General features: G+C 35.1%; 1 protein-coding gene across 1 annotated transcript in view; it reads left to right on the top strand.

Annotated features, from left to right (window-relative positions):
* Positions 1-17,461, top strand: part of LOC111519666 (nicalin-1) — a 102,176-nt gene that overhangs the window by 39,339 nt on the left and 45,376 nt on the right. The window contains exon 3 of the mRNA XM_023181480.2: positions 7,521-7,989. Within this exon, the coding sequence (XP_023037248.2) occupies positions 7,521-7,989 (469 nt within the window). The remainder of the gene's footprint in view (positions 1-7,520; positions 7,990-17,461) is intronic.

Raw genomic sequence — 17,461 nt, 5'->3', positions numbered from 1 at the left:
TGAAGTAGTGTTGGATGCATAAGCTTTTCTTTAAGATGCATAAATGCGTTTTGGCATTCGCTCGTCCATTCAAAAGGGACATTCTTTTTGCATAATCTAGTTATGTGTCGCGAATGGTCGGCGAAGTTTTCTATGAAACGACGGTAGTAATTACAAAATGCTACGAATCGCCTCGCGCTATCTGCATCATGCGGAACCGGATAGTTTTTTATGACATCGTATTTTTTGTCATCGGGCAGGACTCCTTTATCAGTGCATTTGTGACCTAGGAATGTCACTTCATGCATAAAAAATGAGCATTTTTCTGGATGCAACTTTAGGTTGTATCTCCTACATACGTTAAAAACATCAGTTAAGTTTTTAATCATATGTTTTTCGGAACATCCTATCACCATTAAGTCATCCATATAAAGGAATGCCTGCGAAGGTTCCAATCCTGAAAATGCTATTGTCATCATTCTCTGGAAAGAGTTCGGTGCTATTTTAAGTCCAAATGGCAATCGCGTGAAGCGATATGAGCCATTGCTTGTTGAAAAAGATGTTACGTTTCTTGAACTTTCTTCTAGTTCAATTTGGTGAAAACCGGACATTAGGTCGAGGCAGGAGAAGTATTTAGCTCGACCCAATTGGTCTAGAATGTCATCAATTCTGGGAAGCGGAAATTTATCGGACAATAATTTTTTGTTTATTTGACGATAGTCAATTACTAATCGCCATTTCTTTTCTTCTGAGTTAGATTTCTTTGGGACTAATAAGAGTGGGCTATTGTATTCGGATACAGATGGTTCTACGATTTTATCATTTATTAATTTTCCTACTTGTTTTTGGATTTCTTCTATTTGGCTATGCGGACTTCTATAGTTCTTAATATAAATAGGTTCATCATCCCTTAGTCTTAATGTTTGCGTATAGAAATTGTTTGTTGATATCGATTCGGTTTCTAGTCCGAATACATCGCTATATTTGGTACATAATTTTGTTAACTGTTCTTTGAATTGAGGGGGGAAATTTTTCTTTAAGCTATTCAAAACTGTTTCACATCTGATGTCTGGGTTTGTTCGGACAATTTCGTAATTTGAAAGTGTTTCATATTTTAGTTTTCCTACATTGACCAATTGGTCAGAATTAGTTGTATTCAACAGACGGACGTAAACATGTTTGGACGTTGCTATTGTATTAGCGACATTAATTCCATTGTGAATTTCTTGATTTGGTATCAATATGCACTCTTCTTCTGTGTTTATTTCTATTTTTCGGACCACTTGGGATCTAGCTGGTAAAAGTAGTGCATTATTGCCTGAACTATATGTAATCGGAACATAAATCGGATAATTTAGGTTGTTTGGTCTAATTATTAACCAATCTTCGGTTGGGTTGAAGTCTAACTGGCAATTGAATTTTTTTATGAAGTCAATGCCGATTATTCCATCGCATGGTATTGTGAAATCGGGATCTACTAAATGGAATTCATGTGGAATTATGTATTTGGCTGTTTGAATTTCTATTGCTGTGATTCCTTTGGATTGAATTATTTCTTGGCCTATGCCTTCAATGTCTATAATTTTATTGTCTTTGATATTGTAATTATCTGAATTTATTTTTAGGAGTGATATATCTGCTCCTGTATCTACTAAAAATGTTAAATTTGTGTTTGTTTCGTGATTTGTGAAGCAAACAAATATGTTAAGACTAAGGTTGATAGTGTAAATTTTTGGATTTATTGTGTGTTGCCTAAAGGGTTCTGTTGGTTTTCCGATGTATTCTGTAATAATCTGACATTACCGGTATTATAACCTTGGTTGAAGTTTCCTCGGCCTCTTCCTCTATTCTGGCCTCGTCTTCCACCACGGTTATTATTATTATGGAAGTTGTTATTGTTGTTGCTGTTATTATTATAGTTATAATTTCTTCCGCGATTATAACCTCGTCCTCCTCTATTGTTATAACTTGTACCTCGTCGATAATATAGGACTGAATTGCTTTGTCCTGTTATCTCAGTACAAGTGTTTACAAATTTGGATACAGCATCATCCATATTTGTGAAAATACCTCCCATCATGATGTTCTTAACCCTTTCTATTGTGCAATTTTTCGTCATTGCCTTTACTGCTGTTACTGTGCTATACTTGGTAGCAAGAGTTGGGGTCACACCATCGCTGATGTAGGCACCTTCAAGGTCCTTTGCTAACTTTTCCACCTCTTGGGTGTATTGAGTAGCAGTTTTGTTTCTTTGCTGGAGATTGAGAAGCTTAGCTGATACCACTTCTACCGACTCTCCCTTCACTGTTGTAGACAAGTGAGTAATGATCTCACCTATTGTCTGTTCAGTGGTTATCAAATTTCTGGCGTGGCCTTTTAATTTTGTTTTGATCAGGCTTATGGCTGTTTGCTCATGGTCGCCTTTTAGTGTGTTTACTAGATTCAAAGAATCTAGGAAACTTTGCAAATTTTCTGGCTTACCGTCATAGTCTGATATTAGACTTGAGGCCAGCTTCAAAAAATCTACAACTGTTAGTGCCATTTTAGTAGGGATTATTTCTTCGAACAATGATTCAATGTCACTATCTTGTTCGATGTCGACTGTTGGCTTCGACTCATTTAGCTCGCTTAGTTGATTTGCATCGAACTCGGCTAAAGCTAATGGTTCTTCTGGTATTTGTATTTCCAGACTTCTTCTCGCGCTTATTTTTGTCAACCTTTCATTTAAAGATTGTATTAAATTGTAGCACTGTGTCTTATGAGCAGGAGTAAGCTGGTCGTCGACCAATTGATTTTTTAAAACAATATTATTATATTGTTGAATAAGGTTATTTATGTGTAATTTTAGAGTTTCTATTCTAATAACTGTATCTTTATTGATACAATTATATGATCTGTTAAATTTGTCTCTGGAATTATTTAGATTTTTTACTAAATTATTCCATTCCATATTTTTTAGATCTTGTCTAAGTCTATGGCCCTACTTTGGTATTTCTTTTTGATGCATCTATTGTGCAATTTATAAAGTTTCGTCAGGGAGTTTGCTAATAGCAAAACGACGATTATTACTAATAAAATTGTTATAAATTTTAAGTCGATTGAAGATGTTTCGACAGTATTTATAACATTAGCGGTTGAATCCGCTACCTTGGACTCATGGTCCAACATGCTAACTAATTTTCTAATACTTTCTTCTGTAGGGGGGGGGGGGGGGTGTGTGTGGAGCGAGTGTACTCACATAGTTGGACGCTCACAGTCTGGGCGGCCAAAGTGCTGACTCAGCGGTCACACGCTCTCTTAGCCCTAGCTCATATTACGCATATGCATAATCAGTATGTATGCATGTGCATGCCTGCACATACATATATACAAACAATTGAAGATTGTTTATGCTTGCAACTAAGTGTTACAAGTTGAGCTATACTTTAAGTATGAATGATAGGCGACTATGTGAATACACTACACTGCTTCAAAAAACTAATAACGTCTAGTCTTTGCATTTATTATCAAAATGTAAGAGGACTTCTTACCAAGCTCTCGAAACTGTATTGCGATAGCCAAACCTTTTCGGCTGACATATTAGCTTTCTCTGGAACTTGGCTTAACTCCTCTGTTTTGGATAATGAAATTCTTTCTAATAACTTTATTTTTTATAGGCTTGATCGTGTTGGTCGTCGTGGCGGTGGAGTACTCATTGCTGTTATCTCGAATCTGTGTTCAAGTGTTGTGCCGATTGATCTGCCCTTAGGTGTTGAGTTTATTTGCGTCGAAGTTACATGTTCTAACTTAAGCCTATATATCTCTTGTTTATATATTTCTCCAGCTTCTGATATCATGATCTACATGCACCATGCTGATGCTTTACGAACTATTTTTAGTCGTCTTAAAGATCGTGATTTCCTTATAGTTTTAGGTGATTTAGGTATCTGAGCTCTTTTTTTCATTTAGGTGAAATTACTATATTTTTTTTTCAAATCTATTTCGACGCATCGATTCTGCGAATGCAGAATTTTGATGACCAAGCCATGCGCAATAGAGGTATTTTGACAACTCCCATTAAAGCCTATAAAACGTTTGATTTCTAAAACACAACACTTTAGTTCAACGGCGTAATTTTGTAAGGCATACATATGTAATACATATTATGTATGTGTCCTTATCAACAACACTTTTATTTTGTTCACTCATCGTTATTAACACTTTTAACTTTTAGTTTTATCTTATTTCTTTTTAGTTACTTTTACTTATTATTACGGAGTAGCTGTATGGTTAGTTCCTCTGGGATATTTTCTTCTGACCTTTCTAGCCCAATACCCCTCCTTATATAAGACCTGACCTGCATTCCAAGTGTCAGCCGCTGCAAAGGGCTACAACTGACACACCTGTCAATAAGCCTAACCAGTAGGCTTCGACTAATCATTCAATGAATCAACAATAGTCGATATATGTTTTTGTTTTTGAGCAGATTTTCTTAAATATTTTAGCGTCGAAATACAAATAAGAGTATGCAAATGATTCCCTTATTTCAGCACATTTAATGAATGCCCAATAGCTATTTGTTTCAACCATATTCTTAGTCTTTTTTCCCATTTTAGAGTATCCTGATATACTACAGTGTTCCTATTATTCGTTATTATAACTTTAAATTAGATTTTCGATCCACAATGCGTCTTTGAGACTTCCACCCTTCGTAATAGTTTCATCCTGATTTTTTTTCAATCTTGTTGATAGATAAAATTAAGTTAAAATTAAAAATTTTAATTTCAATTATCCTTCATTTTGTCTATTTTTCTTAATTTTTTCTTAACTTTTTTCTTCAATTCATAAACCAAATTATTATAATTAATTGTAATTGCAATGAAATTGTGTTTTAATTTTTATGCCCTTGCAGATGGTATTATAAAATTGGTCAGATGTTTGTAACGCACAGAAGAAGACGTTTCCGACCCCATAATATATATACAGTTGCGAGCAAAAAAATAGTAGCGCAAAACACTTGCCGATATTTATTACTATAACTTGCAAGATAATATTCCGATCTGTGTAAAACCTTTAAGTACCGTTATCAGCAATGTCTAACACTTGTCCATTACATTTTAACTTCACTTGGAGACTTAACTTATTTGCTACTTCATTTTTAAGCGTAATTGCCAAATTTAGAGCGAGCAAAATAATAGTAGTGAAGGATCTTTCTTTGCAGGAAACTTAAACTATTGCTAGAAGATTGGTTTTTTTTGCTCTATTTGATGTGTTAAATGTAAATTTGCGGACTTAAATGGGCCGCGGTACTCATATGCCTTTTGAGAAGAGGATTCAGATCAGAAACCTTATGGATGAGGGCAAAACTTACATAAAAGTCTGGGAAATTTGTAAGTGCTCCCCAACAGCAGTTCAAAATACATTAAAATTTAAAAAAATATCAGAAAGACGTGGCCGAAAGCTTAAAATCTCGCCCGAATTAGAAAAAAGAATAGAACGAGACTCAAGGCTTCGCACGTTTGCATCGGCTGTGAAGATGCAGGAAGAGCCAAAAGTTCCGGCCAGTGTTTTGACAGTGCGGTGAGAGTTGCCTCAAACTAACTTGAACGCTCGCAGCCCTCGGAAAAATCCGCTTCTCACACAGAAGAACATAAAATAACAGATTGAACACTTAAAATTCCACATAAATTGACCTGTGGAGAAATGGCGCAACATACTTTGGTCAGATGAGTCCAAAATTGTGATGTTTGTACAGAGGGGATCTAGGCTGTATATTCGTCGACAGAAAAACACGGAGTACAGTCCACAGTACACCACAAAGACTATTAAACATGGCAGATGAAGTGTGTTGGTGTCAGGCTGTTAGAAGGCATAATGTGTACGTTAAAATTATTCAGGAAGTAAAGGTACCACATGACGAAGAGAAAATATCACATTGTTGGGTATTTCAACAAGACAATAACCAGAAACACACAAGGAAAGTGGCAAAAGCTCGTATCGATAATGCTAGAGTAGATTTAATGAAGTGGCCCGCACAGTCGCCCGATCTGTACCCCATTGAAAATTTGTAGTGCGACGTTAAGAAGGGAGTAGTTGCTGCAAAGCCAACCACTAAAAGAGGTCCTTAGACTGCTATAGAGCGTACATGAACGGCCTTAACACCAGAAAGGTTTCAGAAAATGATAGATTCAATGCCGCGTCGCTGCTCAGCCATACTGGGGAACAATGGATATGCCATTAATTATTAATAGGTTGATCTTAATTTGGTCTATATTTTAAAACTATTTCCCTGGAATAAAACTCTATACTATGATATATTGTGCTCTTTAAAATATGTGCTACTATTATTTTGCTCGCCTGAATTTGGAACTATAGACACCAAATCTTGATTATTTTCGAAATATCAAAATGGAGTGTTTTTTTTTGTTTATAATATAATTAATAACAGACCGAATAATAAATTTGCATACCAAGAAGTCTCAGTCTTGCCCCAATAACATAACATTCTATGATATTTATAAAATGGGTGAAGTCACTACTATTTTTTTGTTCGCAGCTGTACATTCTTGATCAGCAAGAGAAGCTGAGTCGATATAGCCATGTCCGTCTATCCGTCCGTCCGTCAGTCTGTTCAAATCAACTTAACGCCGCCATATTAAGAGCTATCGGGATGAAAATTGATATTTGAGCTAGCTCTAGAAAAAACATTTTTTTAAAAATTTGAGTATACCCATGAAATAATATAATAGTTTTAGATATAAAACATCTGATACCGAAATTTCATTCAGATATAACACAAGTTACATTCAATATAAATCGGCTCTACTACGTCATTGCTTGAAATCCACAGAGCAGCTGAGCACACGCACAGACACAGACGCAACGCTACATAAACTATACGTGTATGCGTGCCAATCGCAGCATGCGGCATGAGGAAAAAGAAGAAAAAGAAATGGAAATGATATTAGGAATGTTTTGTCTGTGCATTGATGAATTGATGATACTGAAAAAGCGTTTGGAACATGTAAAAATATTATGGCCAAGGATTGTTTTGGACAAAAATCAAGGATATCAATAGTATAGAAATAAGTATTTTACTCCATAACGTCTTTTTCCTAGTAAATTATCTTATTGTTAATAAAGAAACCGTATTCTCTTATTTTTATCTGAACGATTCCAAAAAAAAACATGAAATTTTCAAGTGGTGCGGTTTTCATGACCGCCAGTGTATATATAAAACCAAATTATTATTATTATTATAATGCCAAATGAAAATTTGGCAGTACTCTTCCTTAAATCTAATGAAAACAGACAACAGCTAATACCAATTTATTTATCACATCATTACAATTTTGTTCTGTCCTTTGTTTTGAAATATTCTGCGGCACTATATCGCAACAACCTGGAAGTGTAAATTTAAAAATATTTTCTTTTAGAAAATATAAAATTTTGTTCCCCTATTTAATACACATTTACATTTACGAAAATAATATATTATCATATTTATTTTTATCCTCAATTTTTTATAACACCAATCTTTAAAAATTATATATTTTTTATAGATTACTCGATATTTCTTTAAATGATTTCAACAAAATCCGTCAAAAATCCGGTGGACTAATTATTATGTTGCCTTCTAACGTATCAATATTAAATAATGAAATAAAGGAACATATTACCATTTTGGAGCAGGCAATGCTTTTCCAATCCGTACCAATTCCTGTTTACTTTGCGCCATTTAATACAAATTTAGAAAGAATTCTGAATGAGATAAGTTATACAACTAGGAAAAACATAAACCAAAACGAAACCGCGTTTGTGCAATTAATTACATCAATCTCTGCAAATGGATACCACGTAACAGTGAGTGGCGCATCCAGTTCCGCAAACAAAAACAGCAAAATACCGGTTATCTACGGCGAATTGATACCAAATCATTTTGTTGGGAACTATGTTGATAACATTCTTGATGAAAATAATTTACCAGTTATATTGATAACAGCTAGCTTGAAGACATTCGGAATTTTCAATGTAAGTACTTTCTATAAAAAATTATAAGAGCCATTGTATCATTTAGTGTTTTAACTGTCATAATGTAGTGAGTACAAATTTATAAAAACTATTAAAATTTAACTTTGTTTTTTTTTTTTTCAAAATGTCCATGAAGCATTACATTCAATTTCGTTTGGAGATCCATTTTCCATAAATATTATGACAAACTAAAAATTATTTGTTATTCAACATTACGACATATTCAACTTACTTATAAACATTAATCAGAGATGCATTTTCGTTTACGATCGGGCTATTCGATGCAATCAATGTATTTGTCGCATTTGTCCGTATGTAGACGCAATGGTAGTGGAGGCATTCCATGTTTTATTTAAAGTCTGATAAACGCATTTAATTTTAGTGTTTGTTTTTGAATAGGGAATTTCAAACCCACAACTAAAAAACGCAATCTTCATTCGGTGAATTCAAAATATTAACTAATTTTATTTAACAAAGTGCTGTGTATTTAAATAAACTCTTAAACTCTAGGAGGCAACAATTGTTCTTAAAAATACTTATTCTAATTACCCATGTTTTTCGGGGATTGAAAATTGTTTATATTTCATGCTCAGTGTTGGATACTTGATAACGCGCCGTGTTTTAAGTGTTTTTCACAGAGTGTGGATGCATGTTTTGTTTTGTTAAATGAATCTTTATGACTTATTTTGTTTTATGTTTTCGTTTTGTATATTTCTTTGGTGCATCTGATTTGGTGAAGCCATTTCAGATGAACATGATGTTTAATCTTAAACACACTGGGTAGATTAAATATTTACCTATCAGATGTACATATATAGTCCCAATGTGCGAAGTAGTGCGAAATAAAATCGTTAGCCATAGGAAAACCTCGCCTAAAACACACGTCGCCGCAGGTATAAGAAAAAAAAAGAGCGCATGCAGTTTTGCCTGCGACTTGTTTGTAATTATTTGATAACATTGCGTAATGCTGTTTTGTAAATACTACCTGATTATATGTCATACCATTAATTTTATATGCATTATTTCTTTTGTCTTGTTTTACTTTTATAAGTTAGTTTTTGGAAGTTTAACGAATGCAGAATTATCATGATATTCTTTGTGCTTGCCATGACTATGAAATTTTGTCATTCTAATCTCTTTCGTGGTACCGTTACTGCAAAATGATTTCGTTCATCGGGCTCTGCGTAGTAAATAATTATATATGCAAAACACTTGTAGCTGATCATTCGTAAAGTATTGCTGTTAAAGACTTATTTCTGAAAATGAGCTTAGATCTCAATGGTAAGTATTTCATTCATAAAAATTTATAAATAAAAAACCTTAATACATATAAATTGTTGTCAGGCTAAAATGCCTCGTGGTACAAGTTTGTCCGATTACGAGCAGGCAATTATCCTCCGCATGCATGAAAGCGGCTCCAAGATCTCTGAGATAGCAACCAGACTTAACAGGTATAGAAACTGCATAGGTAGGTTGATGAAAAACCCTTCGAAATATGGTGCTACCCGACGCAGCGGACGCAAGACCAACATTGACGAACGATGCAAACGCCATATAAGGGCCCACTTGGATCTTCAAATAACGAGGAGTAGAATCGTTCATTCTAAACGAAAATCGTTTCGTTAAACATACCTCAATGGTCTTTAAACCAAAGCTTCTGAAGCGGCATATTAAGGCTCGAATTTGCCAACGGCACAACATCATCTTTAGTGACGAAAAAATTTAATTTAGATGGCCCAGACACTTGCAAAAAGTATTGGGGGCATTTCTCGGCTCGCGTTTTTAAAAATGAAAGACAGTTTGCGACTGTAGGACACCTTAAATTGGCTATAGAACACACATATTGACGCATCTGTTCTACAGTCGTTGGTCAATTCTATGCCAAATCGTCTCAACTTAGTCTTAAATAATAAAGGAAAAAGTATTGCTAATAATCATAATTAATACTTCAAAAATACCAACGTTAATTACTTTTAAGAGACCAAAGTGAAAGAATGCATATATAATTATTTACTATGAATATAACTATAATTTTGAATTTTTTTATACCCTTGCAGAGGGTATTATAAAATTGGTCAGTTTGTAACGCACAGAAGGAGACGTTACCGACTCCATAAAGTATATATATTCTTGATCAGCATGAGAAGCTGAGTTGATATAGCCATGTCCGTCTGTCCGTCCGTCCGTCCGTCCGTCTGTGCATATGCGTTTTACTCAGCCGTCTTAAGAGCTATCGGGCTGAAATTTTTTTTCGGTGTTTTTTATTACCCCGGAAAAATAAAGTATGAAAACCATCAGGATCGAACCACTATATCATATAGCTCTAGAAGAACTAGAAGAAACATTTTCATAAAAATTGGAGTATGCTTCATAGCATATTTTACATATGTGATAATATTGGATATAAAACCCCAGATCCCACACAGACGCAACGCTACATAAACTGTATGTGTATGCGTGCGTTGCTTTGCTTTGGGAATGAGATAAAAAAAAGAACAAATTGTAAAATAGAGAGTACAATTTTTTTTGTTTTGTAAACGTTGATTTATTTTCTGACAAATATAATTAAAAGTATCGATGGCAAGAGATTTAAATTTTGAGATACGCAGCTAGACGTCTGTCTCGTTGACTCGTTGCCGGAAGAAGAAGGAGACACTCTCCAGTGTGGCCTTAGGCCGCATACCGATAGACGCCTTAATACTAACAATCGATACTTAAAATACTAACTTATTACTAACAATCGATACTTAGAAATATCAACAATCGATACTTAGAAATACTAACATCGATATATGTGTAAACATTTAACATAATTCATAAATAACTGGCATCTTACAGTTTGTATATTGATGAATTGAGTTGCAGAAAACAAACATGTAAAATTATTATTACCAAGGACTGCAAGGGTATATAAACCTCGGCATAGCCGATGTTAGCTTCTTTGATATTTTTTCGATAAAAGTAAAGTTTTAATTTCTTGCTTGATCTCAAAAATGCTTTCAAGCAAAATAAATATATAATTCCAACGCGTTTTTTTATCTCTTGCTTTAGCAACTTGCTTAGTTTATGGTTAAGTTCTGAATGCTTATAATATATGTATATTAACATCATACATATATTTTAAACATCAACGCTCTCGAGGAAGACGGACGTGTTTGTTTTTAAGCTCCCGCGTTTTAACTGATTTTATAATTTTTTATTTTGTTTTATCTGCATCGCGATCGAAAATTATAATTATAATATTAAATTTTCGTTTTTGTGTGTTTGTGTTAATAATTTTTAACAACCTTAAACCTTTGTTGGTTTTTTTTCTTTTTTTTCTCTCTTTCCCACCTTTTTTCTTTCTTGTAAATCACAAGCAACGTTGTCTTGCAATTTCTGTGAGTTCTTGTTGCAGTGTTTTTGTTTTTGTGATTTCTAGCTCCCGCGCTCGCGCTCTTTAACCTTTTTTTTTTTCTCTCGTTTTCGTTTCACTCGTCGCCGTTGTTTGCGCTCATACTGCAGTCTGTTGTGTGTCTGTAATTTAGACTCTATAGTGCTCTCTTTAACTTTTAACCCCTGTGCACCCCCAATATCTCGCTTTCCTATTATTTCTGGACCTCAGAGTGAGTTATATATTTTAATACCAATACATTTCTCATTTTTATTTGTTTGGTTACTAATTCATTTTATTAACTCATAATGCCTGTCTGTTTGGTTAAAAATTGTTTGCAGCCCGCCCCACCCCTGAATAGTTTTATTTACTGTTGGTTGTGTAAAACTACAGTATATGTTAAGTGCGCCGGCTTTACATGCAGGGTAAAGGATCTTTTAGATCAAAAAAAGGGTCTCAAATGGGGATGTGAGTCATGTCGGATCGTGGAAGATGGAACTTTTCATGCGGCAATCAAAGGATAACCTGATGAGTCTGTCCGCCAGTTTTCTTAAACTCTCGCAAGAGTTTAAAGCTGTCGAGTCTCAGTTTAGTAGTTTAACGCTTCTGATTTGTCCTTGTGTTTGCCGGTCTCCACATCTATATCGGTTTCGACCCCTTCTCAACCAATGCAAACTCCAATTCCGCAGACGCTTTGTCCGCTTTGTCTGGGCAAGAATCTACACCCATGGATTTTGCCGATAGGGATTCTAGCGATAGTAGTGCCGGAGTGCCACTTGTTGCAACTGATGCTACAATTAATGCGGTTGCTGATGCAATACCTGCAATGCCGAAACCATTGGTTTGAGTGCCACCTAAAAAACACATTTTTGTTTCGAGATGATGCTACATCGGATGATGTCATGGCCCACATTCGGGCTAAGCTAAATGTCTCCAATTTATCAACAGAAAAGTTCAAATTTTCATATTCTAGAGAAATTTCATCTTTTAAAATCAGTGTTCCAATTGAGTTCTTTGACTGTATCTGCAGTTCTAGCTTCTGGCCGAAAAGCTTAATTGTGAAGGAGTTTACATCCAGAAAAAGGAAAACACGGGGCCAAACAAGAATTCCTTCACCATCTATTCCTCTTTCTTCCTCATCTATTCCCACTCCTTTATCTATTCCTTCTTCTACTCTATCAAAAAACTAACAACTTCCTTCTCTGTCGGTTATCAGAATGTCAGAGGCCTTAATACTAAACTTACTAAACTCTTTGTAGATAGTCTGTCTTTTGATTTTAACCTAATTGTCTCTACTGAGTTTTACCCTCTAATTTCAATATTTTTAGACGTGATCGTACTGATCGTACCGGTGGTGGAGTTCTTGTTGCTGTAGATTCCGACCTATCTTCGGGTGTGATAAGAATACCTGTCTCAAGTACTATCGAATATATATGCGTTAAGGTATCTTTTACTCGTTTTTCCATTTTTGTTACCTGTTCTTACATTCCGCCCCAATCGGTATGGCCAACCTATTTACTACACTTAGATTAAATTTATTAAATTTATACTTGAACTACTTTCTGACAGAGACTTATTAATTGTCCTTGGGGACTTTAACCTGCCCACTATGACTTGGTCAACACTTATTGGTAGCAAAACGTTGCTGCCCTCTGGGTGTCACGATTTTATTGATGGTCTGCTTGAGCTTTCGTTGGCCCAGCTGAATTCGATTTCTAATACGTCTGGCAGATTTCTGGATCTGATGTTTACTTCTGATCCTAGTTTTTGTGAAGTATCTAGAACTAGTCCAATGGTGTTACCAGAGGATAGTTATCATCCAACTTTATAATTATCTATTGAGTTTTCCAGCCGCGAGCCCATCTCCGAGTGTGATCCTACCGTACGCACCCGATGTTTTCGGAAGACTGACTTTGTCGCAATAAACATTGCCTTTCTTAATACCGATTGGACTAATTTATACACTTGTACGGATATGAATTCCGCCATTTCTTTATTTTATACCACTGTTGACTCGATCTTTAATGACTGTGTACCCCTAGTGTCTCCTGTGGTGACGCAAAAATCACCATGGTTTACGCGGGGGCTGTCTGAAGAATCTTAAGTCTAGGTATTACAAAAAATATAAAGTCACGGGTCTATCATCGGATCTGTCTTGTACTTGCTTGCTAAATCGAATTTTATTGTTTCTAATTCTAAATGCTATAATAATTACTTACAAAGTTGCAAGTTGCAATTCTCCGAAAATCCTAAAGAGTTCTATAGTTTCGTTAACTCAAAGCAAAATTCTATCTCCCTTCCATCGTTTGCAGTTTTTAATAATGTTTCGGCCTCTTCTGATCAATCTATTTCTAATTTATTTGCTAACTTCTCGAATACGTACATATCTACTAAGTACAACTCTAGTCAGATAGATCCATATCCTATAACGAAATCCAACTGCATTCTTAATCCTATTATAACGCAAAGTTCGGTAGCTAAGGAACTAATAACGATTAAGCCGATATACTCACCGGGCCCAGACGGTATTCCCGCTTGTGTCCTGAGGTTCTGTGCGGAGTCATTGTGCTCGCCTTTACTTAAGCTTTTTGAGTTGTCGGTTACACTGTCCGAGTTTCTAACTATATGGATGGATTCGTTTATTTTACCTCTTCACAAATGTGGCAATAAATCCGACGTCACTAATTACAGAGGAATTTCTGAATTGTCAGCGATACCTAAACTGTTTAAGAAAATTATGACGTCTCAAATACAACATTTATGTAAATCAATTTATTGCCATACCACCATGGGCTTATCAAGAATATAGGTCTACCACAACTAACCTTTTACAGTTTACATCCTTTGTAATCCAATGTTTTAAAAATTAAGGCAAACTGATGTTATATATACAGATTTCAGTATTGCTTTCGATTCGGTAAACCATGCCATACTATTACATAAGCTGAATTTAGTTGGCTTTCCGGATGCTCTGCTTGCTTGGATTTCACAATATCTAAGCAATAGGAGGCAGAGGGTTCTTTTTAGGTCCTCTCTTTCTAAGATCATTTGTGTTGAATCGGGATTCCCACGGGGCAGTCACCTTGGCCCATTACTATTCACCATTTTTATTAATGATCTCCCAACCGTTCTTTTAAATTCCAGAGTTCTTATGTATGCCGATAATGTAAATTGCTAATCGCATCATAGACTCTCTTTCATGCCATACCCTAGCTGACCTGAATGCTTTTTAGGGGTGGTGTAAGGCTTACTTGTTATCGCTAAACTGTTCTAAGTGCAAAATTATGTCTTTTTATAGAGGTTCTCCCCAATTAACGAGTTACTTTTTTAATAATTTCCCGTTAGAAAGAATTAATAATACTTCCTTGGTTGTAAAAGATTTGGGGATCTTAATCGACCACAAACTTAGTTCTAATCAGCATATATCGACTACTGTTAGTAGTGCTAAGAAAGTTCTTGGCTTTATAAAGCGCTGGTCGAAGGAGTTCAAGGATCCATATACACCTAGACCTCGCTTTGCGTTGGGGATACGTTCCAAAAAAACACGACGCAAAGTGAAACGACGCAAAGTGAATTAAGATTTTCTATAGGCAACCATGGAAAGATCAAAGATAGGTTCCCGGGCTATGAAAATACTAATTTCTAGAAAGAAAAATTGAACAAAGTAAACATTTAAAAACAAAAATGTTATTCCATTCATTCATTAAAAAAAAACTGCTTCTATTAAATCAAAATAACCTAATAAAATATTTGATCTTTATGAGTTTTTAGTGGCTTCGTTCACCAAAAATTCGTCCAGAGTTTGGTGAATAGCTTTTTTTTGTAAATTTAAATAAATTTCTTGGTAGCAGTTGATAAAACTTCTGTCATTGTCAGGATCGTTTTTTATCAAAATTCTCCATTGCTTCGTCAATCAAGCCCATCGCTTTTGAAATTTGTTTGGAGGTTAAACACTGTTCCACGAACATTTCTACTAAACCGTCCCCGAGTTTTGATAGCAAGACGCAATTATAAACAGAAGTGGGTAAGCTAGATGTCAATGTTGAAAAACGTAAAACTGCCAAAATTCAAAGGCAATGTTGGTAAAAGTTGATATTGGTGTTGCCACAATGGCTGATTTAGAAAAAAAAGCTAAACACTCGAACTCACAACAACGCAACAACGAGAATATAACGCACAGTAAAAATTAGTACTAATAAAGCAGCGACGCAACTTCGAAAAAACGCAAAACGAAACGACGCAAAGCGGGGTCTAGGTGTACTACCAAAATACTTTTTACTTCTTTAGTCCGCCCCATATTAGAGTATGGATCTTGTGTTTGGTCTCCTCATTGTGAATTTTATCAAAACAAATTAGAATCTGTACAAAAACAGTTTTTACTCTTTGCCTTTCGTGATTTGCGCTGGGATCCAACTGTACAACTTCCATCTTATTCTAGTCGATTCCATTTAATTAACCTACCTATTTTAACTAATCGTAGAATTATGCTTGGGGTAACTTTTCTTTACAAACTTTTGAATGGTGAGATTGACTCTTCCGAGCTGTTGAGCCAAATTAACATTTCTGTTCCATCTAGAAGGACCCGCAATTTCACACCGCTTATACTTCCCACTTGCACAACTAACTTTTCTCTGCATGAACCTTTTCGTTACTATGTAGTGACTACAACAGACTTTGGCACGTTATCGGTTCCGAAACATCGCTTCCGGGTATGAAAACTGCGATCTTGTCCTTCCTCGCTCGTAATTAGTTGTAATCATCTTTATTTTAACCTATCCTGTTTTCTTTTTATAAGTAACCTATTATCTTATTACATTTAATATTTTCTATTTCTTTAGTTTAATTTTTGTTTATATATGTAATACGCCTATGCCCTTAGGTCGGAGTGGGTAGAGGTTGTAACATTAACTTTACTTAGGGTCATTCGTAACAGGCCCGAGCCTGGTGTCATATGGGCCACTTGTTCGTACTGAGCGTTGTACGACTACGTCTACAAAATAAGTTCAAGTTATGGCAGTCGCAAGAATTCTCTGTTCGTTTTATAATTCTTCAAAGCGACAACCAAGTTCGCTCCATTGTCAGTAACAATAACACTATTCTTCACATTACTTTACAAATTATAATCAAGTAATATATCCCTAATTTGTTGCAAGATGTTAATTCCAGTTTTTTTTTCGTATTATTTTACACATAAAATCGAAGTTTGTAAAGAAAAAGATTCGCCAAAGTAATGCACACTTAGGAAAACAAAGCTTTTATGGGTAAACTGGTCGGTCCACATGTCGGTAGTGAATGGCATGTTTTTGTGTGACAAAGTAGTAGTAAGTTGATCCTATTGTATTCATGACGTTTTCAGTTTTTTTTTTGTGACATAATCAGGTTGCTAGTTGGTTTTTGGCAAGATCATTCTTCGGAAGTGTTTTTGCCACATTACTCGCGAATTCTTTACTTTTCGACGATTTCAATGGCAATAGAGATAATCTTAATTTTGGTTAAGTAAGACCAAAAAGTTATCTTGTCTAGTTGGAATTTGGTAATTGTGTTCGGGTGGGAAACCTTGAGCTTGTCCTAGTGGAACGGTAACACTTCAACAACTTTTGACCAAACATCGTAGCTTTCGCGGCCTCTAAAATTCCCACACGGATATATATTGGTCATTTCTCTTTTGTCTTTTTTTGTATGCTGTTTGCAAGATGATAAGAGACTAATTTAATGAGTAGTGATTAGTGATGAGTAGCAGTACAAATGTAATGTGTAAGAGTTGCAAGATAGAAAGTGCTTTCTAATACTTATAATATCGAGTCTTCACATTTTTCAAATTGGATAACTTTCCAGAGAACCAGGGAGGTTTATTAGGGGAATCGTCAAAGAAGCGCACAGCTGAGTTCATATCTAAACAATTGTACAATTGTACGGTAGTAATAATGTTTTCATTAAGGCCTTCAAAATCAGTCTTACGAAGGCAATTAGTTAGAGGTAACTCATTTGAACCAAGTAATGGTGATAAATAGGGCAGACCGATTTTTAAATTTAATGTAGGATGATGAAATTTGTCTTTAATAAGAACAAATGGTTCGATCTTAGAAACATCACAATAGG

This window comes from Drosophila willistoni, unplaced genomic scaffold (genome assembly GCF_018902025.1).
Source record: "Drosophila willistoni isolate 14030-0811.24 unplaced genomic scaffold, UCI_dwil_1.1 Seg531, whole genome shotgun sequence".
Lineage (NCBI taxonomy): Eukaryota > Metazoa > Arthropoda > Insecta > Diptera > Drosophilidae > Drosophila > Drosophila willistoni.
This window is presented reverse-complemented; position numbering and strand designations above follow the sequence as displayed.